The 15,000-nt window shown below is 66.6% G+C and overlaps 2 protein-coding genes and 1 long non-coding RNA gene across 3 annotated transcripts in view; 2 read left to right on the top strand and 1 right to left on the bottom strand.

Moving 5' to 3' along the window:
• Window positions 1-4,739: 4,739 nt before the first annotated feature.
• BCL3 (BCL3 transcription coactivator) lies at window positions 4,740-10,796 on the bottom strand. Its single transcript, XM_056333348.1, has 9 exons — window positions 10,429-10,796; window positions 10,165-10,340; window positions 9,363-9,471; window positions 7,825-8,017; window positions 7,249-7,337; window positions 6,797-6,874; window positions 6,255-6,422; window positions 5,741-5,834; window positions 4,740-5,374 (listed from the first exon to the last, which is right to left on the bottom strand). The coding sequence occupies exons 1-9, from the start codon at window positions 10,687-10,689 to the stop codon at window positions 4,947-4,949; spliced, it is 1,596 nt and encodes a 531-aa protein (XP_056189323.1). The 5' UTR covers window positions 10,690-10,796; the 3' UTR covers window positions 4,740-4,946.
• Window positions 10,797-11,611: 815 nt separating this feature from the next.
• LOC130146123 (uncharacterized) lies at window positions 11,612-12,625 on the top strand. The gene is made up of 2 exons (XR_008820768.1): window positions 11,612-11,919; window positions 12,069-12,625. It is a non-coding gene; the product is annotated as an uncharacterized LOC130146123 (long non-coding RNA).
• Window positions 12,626-14,258: 1,633 nt separating this feature from the next.
• The window catches only part of LOC130145961 (hormone-sensitive lipase-like), a gene marked incomplete at its 5' end in the record, with an annotated part of 1,231 nt that continues 489 nt past the window's right edge, over window positions 14,259-15,000 (top strand). Inside the window, 2 exon segments of the mRNA XM_056331522.1 lie at window positions 14,259-14,525; window positions 14,527-14,714. Coding sequence (XP_056187497.1) covers window positions 14,259-14,525; window positions 14,527-14,714 — 455 coding nt within the window.

Below are 15,000 nucleotides of genomic sequence, written 5' to 3'. Positions count from 1 at the left end.
GGTTAGCGTTCTGGTTAGGATTAGGGTTAGGATTACAGTTCGGGTTAGGGTTAGGTTAAGTGTTAGGATTAGTGTTAGGGGTTAGGGTTAGAGTTTAGGGTTAAGGTTAGGGTTCGAGTTCAGCTTCGGGTTAGGGTTATGTTTAGGGTTATGGTTATAGTTCGGGTTAGGGTTAGGATTAGACTCTTCTTAGGGTTAGTGTTAGTGTTAGGGTTAGCCTTTTATGGTTAGGGTTAGGGTTAGCCTCTTAGAGTCAGGGTAGAGTAAGGGTTAGGGTTAGCATTAGGGTTCGGGTTCGGCTTCGGGTTAGGGTTAGATGCCTCTTAAATTTAGGGTTAGGGTTAGGATTAGGGTTAGGGGTTAGTGCTAGGGTTAGAGGTAGGGTAAAGAATTTGGGTAAAGAGTTAGGGTTAGTGTTAGGGTTTGGGTTCGGGTTACCCTTAGGGTTAGGGTTAGAGTCAGGGGTTAGGGTTAGAGTTAGGGTAAGATTTTAGGGTTAAGGTTAGGGTTTGGGTTAGGTTTCAGGTTAGGGTTAGGGTTAGGGTTAGGCTTCGGATAAGGGTTTGGTTTAGGGTTAGGGTAAGGGTTCGGGTTAAGGTTAGGGTTAGGGTTAGAGTTAGGGTAAGAGTTTAGGGTCAAGGTTTGGGTTCGAGTTCAGGCGGCGGGGGGCCCTGCTAGGCCAGCATTGAGCCTGTTGGGAGGGTTCCCTGGCTGCCCTGCCGGGTGAGGGCGGTGGCGGGGGGGCCCCGCTAGTGCGTCATCGTGCCCGTCGGTGGGGTTTACTGGCTGCCCTGCAGGTTGAGGGCGTTAGCGGGGGGCCCCGCAAGGGCGGCGTCGAGCCCGTTGACAGAGCTCACTGGCTGCCCTGCCGGGTGACGGCGGCGGCGGGGGGCCCCACTAAGGCAGCATTGATCCCATCGGCGGGGTTTGCTGGCTGCCCTCCCGGGCCAGGGCGTTAGCGGGGGGCCCTGCAAGGCCAGCATCGGGCCCGTCGGCGGGGTTCGCTGGCTGCTGTGCCAGGTGAGGGCGGGGGCGGGCAGCCCCGCTAGTGCAACATGGAGCTCGTCGGCGGGGTTCGCTGGCTGCCCTGCCATGTGAGGGCGGCGGTGGGGGGCCCTGCTAGGGCGTCATCGAGCCTGTCAAGAGAGTTCACTTGCTGCCCTGCAGGGTGAGGTTGGCGTCGGGGGGCCCTGCTAGGGCAGCATCGAGCCCGTCGGCGGGGTTCACTGGCTGCCCTGCAAAGTGTGGGCGGCAATGGTGGGGCCCCACTAGGGCCGGCATCACCCCCTTGGGGGTTTCGCTGTCTGCCCTGCCGGGTGAGGGTGGCGGCGGGGGGCCCCGCTGGGGCAACATCGAGCCCGTCATCAGGGTTTGCTGGCTGCCCTGCCGGGTGAGGGCGGAGGTGGGGGGCCCCACTGGGGCTGGCATCGAGCCCGTCAGCAGAGTTCCGTGGCTGCCCTGCCGGGTGAGAGCAGCAGCGGGGGTCCCCACTAAGGCGGCATCGCACCCGTCGGCGGGGTTCGGTGGCTGCCCTGCCGGGTGAAGGCGGTGGCGGGTGTCCTGCTAGGGCGGCATCGAGACCGTCGGCAGGGTTTGCTGGCTGCCCTGCCAGGTGAGGGTGGCGGTGAGGGGCCCCGCTGTCGGCGGGTTAGTGTAGGGTTAGGGTTAAGGGTTTAGGGTTTAGGGTTAGGGTTTAGGGTTATGGTTAGGGTTTAGGGTTTTGATTAGGTTTTAGGGTTAGGGTTAGCATTTAGGTTTAGGGGTTAGGGGTAGGGGTAGGGGTTAGGGTTGGGTACATGCCATGCACAGCTCGACCAGAGAAGGTGCCAGGAAGGATTTCTGTTTGTTGTTCTCACACTGCCCCGGTAGCCAGCTGAAAGGCACCACAAAAGTTGGGCTACCAGCTTTCTGGGCTGAGATGGGGATCTGCTGAGTTTTGAACTCGGCTGGAGCCAAACTGCTCCACGGCACACCCCATGCACAGCTCCACCGGGGAAGGTGCCAGGAAGGATTCTGTTCAGTAGTTCCCCTGATTATATGGAAGCGAATGCAACAGCTACGAACCTGGAAGTTGTGAGATGTTTGACAGTGATAAACGTTAGTGAGAGTTGAGCAGTCAGGTAAAGCCTATTCAAGTAAAATGTGCGTTACTGCAGTACTCCAAAACCCGATTAGGATGATGAAGTGGAGCCCATTGTCTCATACGTGGGAACTGTATCTGTGGTAAACGATGACTGAGGAGGCTTTAGATGTAATGGTGGAGAGGTTGGTGTGATGTCGTAACGAAAGGGAGTAACTTCATCCTTGAATCTATGTACGGTATAGTAACGAACAGGAATTGAGACATTATTTCATGTCATTAATGAGACAGATGCTGCAGTATTATGCTTAGTTCAGTTCTCAGAATCTTAAGTTCTTGGAAAATGGTATGTAACACAGAGAAGAGGCATAAAAGTTGAGCTTGGGAAAACAGGTTGTACAATGCAAGAGTTTCAAATTGGCATCTTTCGAGTTTGTCTGAAAGGTAAGAGATCATCTTAAGTTAGTCGGTGTAGTATTTTATAAATTGATTTTAACAGGAACTGACATTTATGCAGAAGACATATGTGAAGAACCTATTGTTGAACACTAAAACCATCCACATTTAAAAAAAAAAAGTGAAACTGAGATCTAAGTGAAGGCAGTTAGCCACTGAAACAACTTCTAAAAGAAGTAGAACATCTGTCCCCTTTGCTTTTGATTCATTTCTACGTGGTGTATTCGGGTCTAAATTTAGCCTAAGTTACAGGTCTCTGAACTACAGCGCAGAGAACCCCTCCACAGACAGCATTCTCAAACGAGAAATAAATGCACGTATGATTTTTTTACATATACAAACACATAACATTAGGAATTATGTGTTGGTGATGTGGTAATGTGATGGCTATTTAACAATGATCCTTGCTCATCAGGAGAAACAGGATTTCTTTTGTTTGGAGATAGACACAGCTTTGAGGTCAACCCATTTCTTCAGCCAGCTTACATTTTTCTGGACTCTTCAACTTCAGCCGTGGCAATTAATCTAAAAAGTAAGCATCATATCTTTCCCTTTTCACATATGCAAATACGATTTTTAAAAAACACAGAAACAACCAAAGGAAAGCGAAGCCAGACACCGTTAATGATATTCACAGAGGAGGAATGTATCACTTAGTCCTCAGAGCAGACTTTAGGGGACAGAAACAGCAACCAATTGTTACCAGTATTTATCCTAGCTAGTGCTAGCCAAGTGGGAAGGCCTCATTCTGTAAGAGTACTTGGTGATACCAAGGGTCTGCTAAATGGCATTTTTGCTTCCTCCTTTCATCCAATTCAGTCACCATAATTCAGAAAAACCTGCTCAGCTCTTTTTCTTTCTCAGCATTTGTTATTTTTGATGCCATCCCTATAAGAAACTGTGCAGTGTTAGATAGATTGGCTGCAGTACCCATCTTTTTTCGCTAGATGGCAGCAGCGCTCCATCCAACTAAGGGCCATCGCTCCATCCCAACTAACGGCAACGCATGCGCAGATTCGGCTTGACGCCTAGGGGCGGGGTTTCCGGATACGCACGTATATTACAAAACACGGCTGCGTTTGTCCCGGGACTGCAGCGGTGCTATAATTCCATACTCCTGTGCCCAGTGCGCGCTGGCAACGTCCTCGATGGACGGCAGCAGCGCCGCCTTACCGGGAGGCAGCAGCGGGCACCGCAGCACCACCCCGCAGGCAGCGCGGGATCGCGATGCCGTTATATACGGCCGGCAGCGCCGAGGGGGAGGCGCCACCGCGCATGCGCGGCGCCAAGGCGGCAATACCGATTTTTGGCCGCCAGGTGGCAGCAGCAGCACGTTACCAACCGGGCGCCTGTAGTACCCAATTTTGGTCGCAAGGTGGCAGCAGCGCCCCACCAACCTTGTGCTGAGCACCGGGCACGGTGAGCACCGGGCACGGTGAGCACCGGGCACGGTGAGCACCGGGCACGGTGAGCACCGGGCACGGTGAGCACCGGGCACGGTGAGCACCGGGCACGGTGAGCACCGGGCACCGGGCGGGATCTCGGCCCAATTCACGCCGCCCGACCACGGGAGCTCTCGCTGCGGCTGCGGGGTTCACTTTGCTCTGCCCTTTGCCCACTCGCAGCCCGGGCATTAGTACTTACGGCCTCCGTACCAAAAAGCACCCACGTGGCTCAAGCCCTTCAAGGGGCTCTTGCTCTGGTGCCCCTGCTGCCAGGGGACACCCCTAAGGTGGTGATGGTGGCCCAGAGGCTTCCCACCTGCCATACCCCCTCACACCTCCCCCCAGACCCCAAAATACCCCCTCGAGGACCCCCAAGTCCCCACCCCATCACTCACGACGTCTCCGGGGTTTATCTGCACCGCGCTGAATCCCCCCAGGCCCCTGGCTGCCGCCCTGGCTTCCAAAGGGATTTTCCCTGGATTTTCCCAAAGCGTGACAGCCTGGGGGGCCCACACACAGAGCTGGGAGGAGGGAGGGGGCCGAAGCAACGGGTAGCACCACGGGGCAGGGGGTGAGGTGGACTGTGTAGGCCCTGCCTCCCGCCTTTGTTCTGCCTAAGCCCCGCCCCACCACCTTAGCCACGCCCATTTCCCCAAACCCCCCGTCCCCCTTGGTCCCTGTCCCAGCACCTTGGCCCTGCCAACACTCGTCCCACCCACCTCAGCCCCGCCCCTCCCACCTTAGCCCCGCCCTGGGAGTCTGTAGCCAAAATCGCTTTAATTTGCCTCATTACAGCGGCCCCGCCCGCCGGGGGGGGGCTGGGGGCAGTGTTAATGCTTGTGTATAGGGATGGGTGGGGTCGAGGGGGTCCAATCCTCCCCCCCTCAATGCTGGGGTCCCCCCTCAGTGCCCGGGGCCCCTGGGTGGTGGAGGGGCCCTGGGGTCCACCCCTCCCGGGGCCAGGGTCACCTCCCTCCCCGCACCTGGCCCCGCCCCTCCCGGAGGCGGAGCCGAGGGGTCTCGAGGGGTGGGGTTCCTCCCTCCACTAGCGTCCATGATTGGTCCATCTGGGCCGCCTGCCCTAGTCCCTCATTGGCCGGCGGACCCAGCGATACAATTGGACGGTGGAAGCGCGGCGGCACAAGGTGATTGGCTGAAGAGTCCCGGGGAGGCGACGCCATTGGGTAGAGGCAGGCAGGGTCCTGACGGGCCTCAGCCAATGGCAGGCTGAGGGCGGGGCCACCGGCACATGCCATTGGCTGCCCAGCACCACCTTCATGCTTCACCCCTGCGCAGGGCCCCACCCCTTGCACCCCATTGGCTGGCTCAGCAAAATCCATCTTCTGATTGGCTGCAGGCGGGATCCGGGCCCCGGACCCCGGGGAGGCTCGTCCTGGGGAGCGGGGGGGGGAGGATCAGGGAGGAACTCACCTCCACCCGCTCCTGGGGAATCCCCCAGGGCCGCCCCCCAAATTTCACTGCCTTTCCCCCCAAAAAACTGTCCGACCCACAGGGACACTCCAACTTTCAGCGCCCTTCCCCCCCCAAAAATCCCCCCCCCCGGGACGCCCAACCCTCAGTGGCCTCGCACCCCCCAAAATTCCCACACCCCACACCCCCCGAACCCCAGGGACCACCCCCTAAGTTTGGGAACCCCCCTCGACATAACCCTCTCCCAGACACCCCTCAAAACCCCCGATACCCCCCCCCCAAAAAACCCTGGGACCCACAGCCTCCTGAAGCCCCCCCCCCCCCTCACCATTGGATGCTGGGGTGGGAGCATCAGGCAGGGGGAGGGGGCTGCAGCGGGGCTGGGGGGGGCGGGAGGCCTTTCCCCGCAGGATGTCGATGACCTGGGGGGAAGGATGGAGTCAGCGGCGGGGGGGGGGGGAAATCCCCCTGCCCCAGGCACCCCAAAACCCACCCGCGCCACCCTGCCCCCCCACCCCCCCCAGGCAACCCCAGGTCCTTCCCCCATACTCCCAGCTGTGTCCCCCCAAACCCCCCCCATTCCCCACCCCTCCACTGCACCCCAAACCCTGGAGCTCATGCCCCTGCATGCCAAAGCCCCCCACACCCCACAACCCATTGCAATTCAGCGCCCCCCCCCGCCCCAGCCCCCTTTGCCCCCCCAGCTTCTGCCAGCCCCCTCGCTCCCCCACTCCTCACCCCCCCAGCCCCCCCCAAGCCCCTAGCACACCCCAGCGTGCCCCTGCCAGCCCCCCCCCCCCATTCCCTATCCCCCCAGCCCCCTACCCCCCACGCACACACACCTGCCGGCTGCTGGCCACAGCCAGGGGGGTCTCGTTGTGGTAGTTCTTGATGCCGCAGTCGGCGCCACTGCGCAGCAGCAGCCGCAGGACCCCCAGCAGCCCCCGGCCCGCAGCCGCATGCAGCGCCGTGCACCCCGCGTATGACTGCGCGTTCACGCTGGCGCCCCGCTGGGGGGGGGCGCGTCAGCACCCACCCCCATCACCCTGACCCCCCGCCAGACCCCCAGCCCATGGATACCCCCCTCCAGACAGCCCCCAGCCTCCTCACAGCCCCCAGTCCCCCCAGACACCCGCCATAGCCCCCCAAATCACACCCAGCCCCCCCAAGCCCCCCAAACACCCCCTGAACACCCCCCCAAGACAACCCCAGCCACTCCAAACGCACCCGAAGTGCCCCCCAAGACTCCCTCAGCCCCACAAACACCCCCCAGCCCACCCAAAGCACCCCAAACGCTCCTCAAGACGCCCCCAGCCCCCCTAAGATCCCCCCTAGCCCACACACCCCCCACAGACCCCCTCCCAGCCCCCACCCTGCCCCCCACCTGGATGAGCAGCTCTGCCATCTCCAGGCTGTTGCTCTCCACCGCATGAAGCAGCGGCGAGCGACCACTCTTGATGTCCTGGGGGGGTGGGGGGTCACAGAGGTCAGGGGGACGCCAAAGCCCCCCAGAAGCCCCCAGCCCAGGACTGCCCCAGCCCCCCAGAACCCCCTGAGACCCCACCCCATGGAAAACTCCCCCAGTCCCAGGGCCCCCTGAGCCCCCTCACCCCATGGACACCCCCCCAGTCCCAGGACCCCCTGAGCCCCCATCTCATGGTCTCCCCACCCCAGCCCCAGGACCCCCTAAGCTCCCACCCCATGGACCCCCCAGGACCCCTGACCCTCACCCCTTGGACACCCCTCACCCCAGTCCCACGACCTCCTTACCCACGCCCCCCATGGACCCCCCCCAGCCCCAGGACCCCCTGAGACCCGACCCCCCCCGCCCCCCACCACGGCGTCGATGTCAGCCCCATGCTCCAGCAGCAGCAGGACGTTCTCACGGGCACCGGAGCTGACGGCCACGTGCAGGGGGGTCAGGCCTTGGGGGGGGGGGTGGGGGGGGCAGGGGAGGGTCAGGGGGAGGCACCCCACAGGTTCCCCCCAGCCCCCCCGTAACGCACCAATTTGGGGCAGCACAGCCCGTTTGGGTGGCCCCGCTGCCCCCCGCCTCCCGTGACCCACACTGACCCTCCCCTCTGTGTCCCCTGCTGCCCCCCCGTGACCCCCGCTGCCCCCTCTGTGCCCCCCACTGCTGCCCAGCGCCCCCCCCCATTCCCCCCCCAGTCAATCCTGTACCCCCCGTAGCCCCTCCCCCCGCCCCCCAGTCAATCCTGTACCCCCCGTAGCCCCTCCCCCCGCCTCCCAGTCCCTCGTGTACCCCCGTAGCCCCTCCCTCCGGCCCTTCCCCCCGTCGCCCCTCAAGACCCTCCCAGTCCCTCCTGTACCCCCCAGCCCCTCCATTCCCTCCCGTAGCCCCCCCCCCCCAGTCCCTCCCGTACCCCCCCATATCCCCGACCCCCCCCTCACCCTCATAGTCGCGCGCCTGCAGGTCGGGCCCCCCCCGCAGCAGCTCGCGCAGGCAGCGCGGCGCGCGCCGCTCGCAGGCCAAGTGCGGGGCGGTTCGGCCCAGCCGGTCCCGCGCGCCGGGGCACGCGCCGTGCGCCACCAGCAGCCGCACCAGCGCCGCCTGCCGCGTGATCACCGCCACGTGCAGCGGCGTCTGGGGGAGGGGACGGGGGTCAGAGGGGTCGGGGCGGAGGGGGGGGGGCGATGGGTGCGAGGGCGTGCACAAGGTGTGCGTGAGCAATGCACGAGGCGTGCACGGGGGATGTGCAAAGAGTGCACAAGGCAGGCTGGGGTGTGCGGGAGGGGTACACAAGGATGTGCACGAGGAGAGCACAAGCAATGCGCAAGGAGAGCACAAGCAATGCGCAAGGGGTGTGCAAAGAGTGCACAAGGCAGGCTGGGGTGTGCGGGAGGGGTACACAAGGATGTGCACGAGGAGAGCACAAGCAATGCGCAAGGAGAGCACAAGCAATGCGCAAGGGGTGTGCAAAGAGTGCACAAGGCAGGCTGGGGTGTGCGGGAGGGGTACACAAGGATGTGCACGAGGAGAGCGCAAGCAATGCGCAAGGAGAGCACAAGCAATGCGCAAGGGGTGTGCAAAGAGTGCACAAGGCAGGCTGGGGTGTGCGGGAGGGGTACACAAGGATGTGCACGAGGAGAGCGCAAGCAATGCACGAGGAGAGCACAAGCAATGCGCGAGGGGTGTGCAAAGAGTGCACAAGGCAGGCTGGGGTGTGCGGGAGGGGTACACAAGGATGTGCACGAGGAGAGCGCAAGCAATGCACGAGGAGAGCACAAGCAATGCACGAGGAGAGCAAAAGCAATGCGCAAGGAGTGTGCAAAGAGTGCACAAGGCAGGCTGGGGTGTGCGGGAGGGGTACACAAGGATGTGCACGAGGAGAGCGCAAGCAATGCATGAGGGCTGCACAAGGGGTGCACGAGGCGGGCTGAAGTGTACACGAGGGGTGCTGGGAAGGTGCCAGGGGGAGCCCGATGGGTGCAGGAGTGTGCAAGGCCATGCATGAGGGAAGCATGAGGCATGCACAAGGGACGTGCAAAGCGCGCACGAGGCAGGCTGGGGCGAGCATGAGGGTGCACAGGGGGTGCAGGGAAGGATGCACGAGGCGTGCCGGATGGGTGTGAGGGCGTGCAAGGGCACGTGCAAGAGATGTACAAGGCGTGCGCAAGGCATACACGAGGCAGGCTGGGGTGTGCAAGCTTCATGGGTCATGTGCAAGGGGCGAGCACGGGGGGGGGGGGGGGGCTGTGTGTCCCCATGCCCCCCGTGTCCCCCCACATCCCTCAGCCCCCCACAAAACCCCTACCACACCCCAGAGTGCCCCAGCCCCCCCGCCCCCCATTCCCTGCCCCTCCAGTCCCCCAGTCCCCAGCCACCCTCAGGCCCCCCCTCAGCCCCCTTGCTCTCCCCACCCCCTAGCCCCCCATCCTCCTCAGCCCCCCCCACCCCCCCAAGTTCCCAACCCCCCCCGGCCCCCCACCTGCCGCAGCCGGTTGAACACGTCCAGGTGACACCCCCCCTGCAGGAACAGCCCCACCAGGCGCCGCGCAGCCCCCACGGCCCCCTGAGCCACCGCGATGTGCAGCGCCCTGGGGGGGGGTCAGCGGGGTCAGGGGGGATGGGGTGGGCACAGTGGAGGCAGGGGGGGTGCAAGGGGGGGCAGGGGTGCCACGGGGGGGGGGCACTGGGGGGTCAGGGGGGCGATATAAGGGACATGGGGGGTCCCCGGAGGGGCACTGGGGGGGGGCACGGGGGGCCGTGAGTCACGAGGGGCTGCGGCTGGGGAGGATAAAGGCACCGGGGGGGAGGGGGAGGAGGAAGCCGCCCCACCCCCCGCGCTTCCAGTAAAGGGGCGTGGTCGTGTCGGTGACGTCACTTGGTGGAGGGGCGGGGGCACCCACCGGGGCCGGGGATTCCCCGGGCCGGGGGGGGGGGACCTGAGGGAGGTCTCCGGGGGGGGCCAGTAAGAGGCTTATTATGGGCTTCCCCCATAATAGGCTGGGGTTGGGGGCGTCCCGGGGGGGGTCAGGATTCCTGGGGGGGGGAGGTCCCTATTAAGAAGATTATTATGGCCTCCCCGTTGCGGGGCTCCCAGGGGAGGTTCCATGGGGGGGGGTCCTACGGAGAGGGGGTCCTACAGGGGGATTGCCACGGGGGGTGGTCCTTGGAGGGGTCCCCAAAGAGGGGGGTTTCTACAGGATGATTCCCACGGAGGGGGGGGAGGGGGTCTCAGGAGGGGGTCCCACGGAGGGGGGGTTCCCGGGGGGGGTCCCGCGACTCACGTGTCACCGTCCTCGTCCTGCCCGGTGGCGGCCGCGATGTCGGCGGCTATTTGGGTCTGGGGGGGTCCCAGCACGGCCAGGGGGGGCGCGGGGGGGGAGGGCCAGGATCCCCGGAGGGGGCACCAGGCCGGCTCCGGCCCCCCCTTGCAGCGGCAGCGGCAGCTCCCCCCGCAGCCCTGCGAGCGTGGGGGTACCAATAGGGGTGGGGGAGTCAGCCGGGGGGGGGTCACCCCCGGGGGGGGAGGGGGGGGGGGCTTGTCTCACCTGCGAAGAAGGCAGCGGGTGGGGGTGGGAAGCCGAGGGGGAAGGCCGGGGGGGGGGGCTGGGGGGGGGGGGCGCTGGGGGGCACCCCCGCGGTGCTTTCCCCGAGGGGGGGGGTCCGTCCCCCCCCAGCGCCCCCCGCATCGCCGAGCGCCGCTTCCGCAGCGGCAGCGAAGCCTCGGAGGGGGGCGGGGGGGCGGGGAGGGGGGGGCCAGGGGGGGCCCCCCGGCGGGTCCGCAGGTCCACGGGCAGCTCCTCCGCCATGGCGGGGGGGGGGGGTCTGTGCCCCCCCCGTGCCGGGGGTCCCGTCCCGGCCGCCCGCGTCCCGCCGCGGAAGCGACCCGGGGACTTCCCCGCCGGCGGCCCCTCCCCCACGGGGAGGGGGGGGGAGGGGGACACACACACGGGGCCGCCCCTCCCCCACACCCCAGCCCCGCCCCCGCCGTGGGGACCCCGGGGAGGGGCGGGGGTTCCCCCGCGCGCGGCCACGCCCCCCCGGGGAGGCTGCAGGGGGGGGGGATGGGGTAAGCGCGCGTGTGGGGGCGGGGGGGGCGGGGTGTCCAGGCGGTATCACGGCGGGGCACGCGCACACACAGCCCCCCCATCCCCCCATTCCCCCCCGGGACCCCCCCCCAGCCGCGCACGCGGCCCTGGCTGCGCACACGCGTGTGCACACACGGGCCGGGCCCTGCCCCTCCCCCCCTCCCCCCTGCCATCGGCCTTCCCCGGCCCCCCAGGGACTGGGTTCCCCCCCCCCCCGCCCCCCCTCGGGTGGGTGCTATGCCCCCCCCCCCCCCCCGAGAATGGGGTGTCCCTCCCGCGCCCCCCCCCTCGGGTGAACGGGGACCCTCCCGGCCCCCCCCCCTCCCCGTGCACAGGGGGTGCCATCTGCCACTTGGGGGGGGCTGGGGCAGGCGAGGGGTCGGGGTCAGGGTCGGGGTCAGGGTCAGGGGGAGCTGGGGTCGGGGTCAGGGTCAGAGGTGGGGACAGGGTCAAGGTCAGGGTCAGGGGCCAGGAATTAGCGGCCGGGACATGGGGGGACAGGGCCGGGGGGCGGGGGGCAGCTCCAGGGGGGCCGGGGGTCCCAGCCGGTGCAGGGGGGGGCACGAGGGGGGTACCGGGGGATGAGGGGGGGGGAGCAGCATGGGGACAGACAGGGAGGCGGGGGGGGGGGGGGGGGCCCAGCCCCACCTCCACCCCCAGGTGTTTCCCGTCAGCCCCGCCCCCACGGGGGGGGCCCCAAGGTGCGGCTGGTCCCCCCCTCTCCCCTTCCTCCCCCCCCCCCTCAAAATGGCTCCGCTGTTGCTGCTGGTGCTGCTGCTGCTGCTGGAGGGGGGGCTCCCCTCCGCCCCCCTGCCCTTGCCACACTCGCCCCGGCAGGGGGGGGGGCGGCCCAGCTGCCATCGGCCTTCCCCGGCGCTGCCACCGCCCCCCCCCCCAGGTTGGGGGGGGGGGGCGCCCCGGACCCCCTTCCGCGGGGCTGCAGGAGAGACGGTGAGGGGGGGGGGAGGGGCGGGGGGCTGGGGGATCCCTCTACCCCCCCCCCCCTCGGCTCCTCTCACCTCCACCCCCCAGGGCTGGGGGGGGAATGGGGGGTTTAGGAGGAGTCCGTGTGCCCCCCCCTGACCCCTGTGCCCCCCCAGGCAGCCCCCACTTGCCAGGAGCCGCCGCCGGGGCCACCCGCCCCCACCACTCCCGCCCGCGCCCACCCCACCCGGGGGCTCCTGCTGCCGCTCTAGGGCCGGCCAGGGCCCCCCGGACCCCACAGACCCTCTTCCGCCAAGACCACCCCGGAGACCACTGGAACTCCCCCGGCCCCCCTGTGACCACCCCTGACCTCCCCTGAACCTTTGTGACCCCCTCATGACCCCCCCCTTTACCCCTGTGACCCCCCATGACACCCCATATCCCCCCTCTGTGACCCCTTTATGACCCCGCACCCCCCTGTGACCCCTCTCTGAACCTTTGTGACCTCCCGTGTCCCCCATGAACCCCTGTGACCCCTTATGTCCTCCCCCCCTCCCCGACTCCCCCGTGACCCCCTCACCCCCCCCGCTGCCCTTTGACCCCTTTATGACCCCGTGACCCCACTCCCCGACCCCAGTGGTTGCCCTTGACCCTGCAGCCGCCCCCTCAGGGGGTCAGGGGTCAAGAGTCAGGGGTTGCGCTTCGCTACAATAAAGGCCTCAGAAAAATGCTAGTTCCGCTGCGCCGGGTCAGGGGTCGCAGCGGGGTCAGGGGTCGCAGCGGGGTCAGGGGTCGCAGCGGGGGTCAGGGGGTCGCGGGGGGGGGCGCGCGCAGGCGCGGCGGGGGGCGGGGCCGGTCTCCAGGCGACGCGAGTGGGGCTGGCGCTGATTGGTGGCGGCGCGTCACGTGGGCGGAAGCGGCGGGGCGGGGCGGGCGGCGGAGTGCAGGTGGGAGCTGGCGTGGGGGGGGGGGAGGCTCGCGCGCGCGACCCCCACGGCGCCCCATAGAGCCTCACAGCGGCCCATAGACCCCCCCCCACCCGGGTTGCCCCACAGCGACCCGCATAGAACCCCCCCCCGGCTGCCCCATAGGGGCCCACAGACCCCCACATAACGCCCCATAGCCCCACCGGGGCTGCCCCCGTGGACCCTCCCCCCCATGGCACCCCATACGCCCCATAGCGCCCTATGGCTGCCCCGACACATCTCTGCACCCCGTGGCAGGTCCTGGTGCCCCACAGGCCCCCCCGCCCCTCTGCCCCCCTGCCCCGCTCCCCTATCCCAGCTTCCCCCCCCCCCCAGTGCCCCCCTGCCCCACTGTCCCGGCCCCTCCCCCCCGCCCCGCCGCCTTGCTCAACACGGCCCCAGATGCCCCCTGGGACCCCCCTGAGGAGCCGCTGGGGGGGGAGGGGGCGGCGCCCCCCAGTCCCTCCCTTCTGCCCCACTTGGCACATCCAGCACCTTTGCCCTTCCGGCGCCCCCCCGCCTCCCTCATCGCGCTCCCCCCCCGCCCCCGCATCAGCCCCATAGCTGACCCTCGCCCCCTGTAACACGCCCTGCCCCACCCCCCCCTGCCCTGCTCCCTCAGCCCCTTAACTGACCCTGCCCCCCCAAATCCCCCTGCCCCCCCCACCCCTCCTGGCCCCCCCTGCCCCACCACCTCACCTCCCATAAGTGACCCTTGCCCTCCATAACTGTCACTAAGCCCCACCCGGCTGCATCAGCCCCCTATAACTGACCCTCCTTCCCTCATAACCTCTCCTAGCCCCCCACCCCAGCTCTCACCCCACTGTAACCCTCCCTGACCCCCCATCACCCCTCCTACCCCCCCTCATAACCCCCCCGACCCACCACAACCCCTGCTACCCCCCCCCATAACCCCCTCTTACCCCCAACCCCTCCTACCCTCCCCACCCCCAGCCCCTCCCCCCTCGGGGGTGGGTGGGTCCCCCAGCTCCATAACCCCCCTGACCCCCCCCATATAACCCCCCCTGAGCCCCCCAAACCCTCTCTTACCCCCCACCCCTCCCCAGCCCCTCCCTCCTGGGGGTGGGAGGTGGGTGGTAGCCGAGTGGGTGGGTGGGAGGTGGGTGACAGTTGAGGGGGTGGGGTCACCGGGGGGGTGGGGTTCCCCAGTTCCATAAACCCCCCTGACACCCCCCCCCGTGCCCTCCCCCAGCAGCATGGACTCGCGGCCGCTGTTTCCAGGCGCTGGCAGCGCTGGCGGATGACAACGCCACCTTCTTCCAGCAGCGTGGGGGCGCGGGCGGGCGGCGCTTGGCCGACGCCTTCACGGCTCTGCGAGACCATGCGGCACGGCTGGAGCCGGCGCTGCGGCATGTGGCACGGCTCTGCCACCCTCTTTGACCTGGACGAGGCGACGCAGGCAACGGCTACCGCAGCCTGGTGCAAACGGCCCGCTGCTGCCTGGCGCATGCCCTGCACAAGAGCCGCTGCGTGGCTGCACAGCGCCGCAGCCTCTTCTTCCGCGCCGCGCACAACGCAGCGGAGCTGGAGGCGTATGGCGCGGCACTGGCACAGCTTCGCGCCCTGCTCGGCCTGGCCCAGCGCCTGCTGGCGCGCAACCGGCCCGGCTGCCTCTTCCCGCCCGAGGGCGACGGGGCTGGCGCAGCTGGTGCTGCGCGAATACAGCACCATGCACAATGCCTGCTTCTACGGCCGCTGCCTCGGCTTCCAGGTGGGGCTGGGGGGCGCGTTGCATGGGGGCGTGTCGCACGGGGTCCCAGGGTTTGCAAGGGACAAGGTCATGGGGGTGCATTCCATGAGGACGTTTTGCACGGGGACGTTGCACAGGGACATGGGGTTTGCAGGGGACGAGGTCACAGGGATGTGTTGCACAAGGATGTGTTGCACAGGGATGTTGCACAGGGACGTGGGGTTTGTGGGGGACGAGGTCATGGGGACACGTTGCACAGGGATGTGTTGCACAGGGACACGTTGCACGGGGATGTGTTGCACAGGGGACACGTTGCATGGGCACGTGGGGGTTGCAGGAGACGAGGCCATAGGGCTGTGTTGCACAACGACACGTTGCATGGGGAATGCGTTGCATGGGGTATGGGGTTTGCAGGGGACGAGGTCATGGGAT

This window comes from Falco biarmicus, chromosome 3, assembly GCF_023638135.1.
Source record: "Falco biarmicus isolate bFalBia1 chromosome 3, bFalBia1.pri, whole genome shotgun sequence".
Lineage (NCBI taxonomy): Eukaryota > Metazoa > Chordata > Aves > Falconiformes > Falconidae > Falco > Falco biarmicus.
The sequence above is the reverse complement of the archived record's forward strand: the minus strand, read 5'-3'. Positions and strand labels throughout refer to the sequence as shown.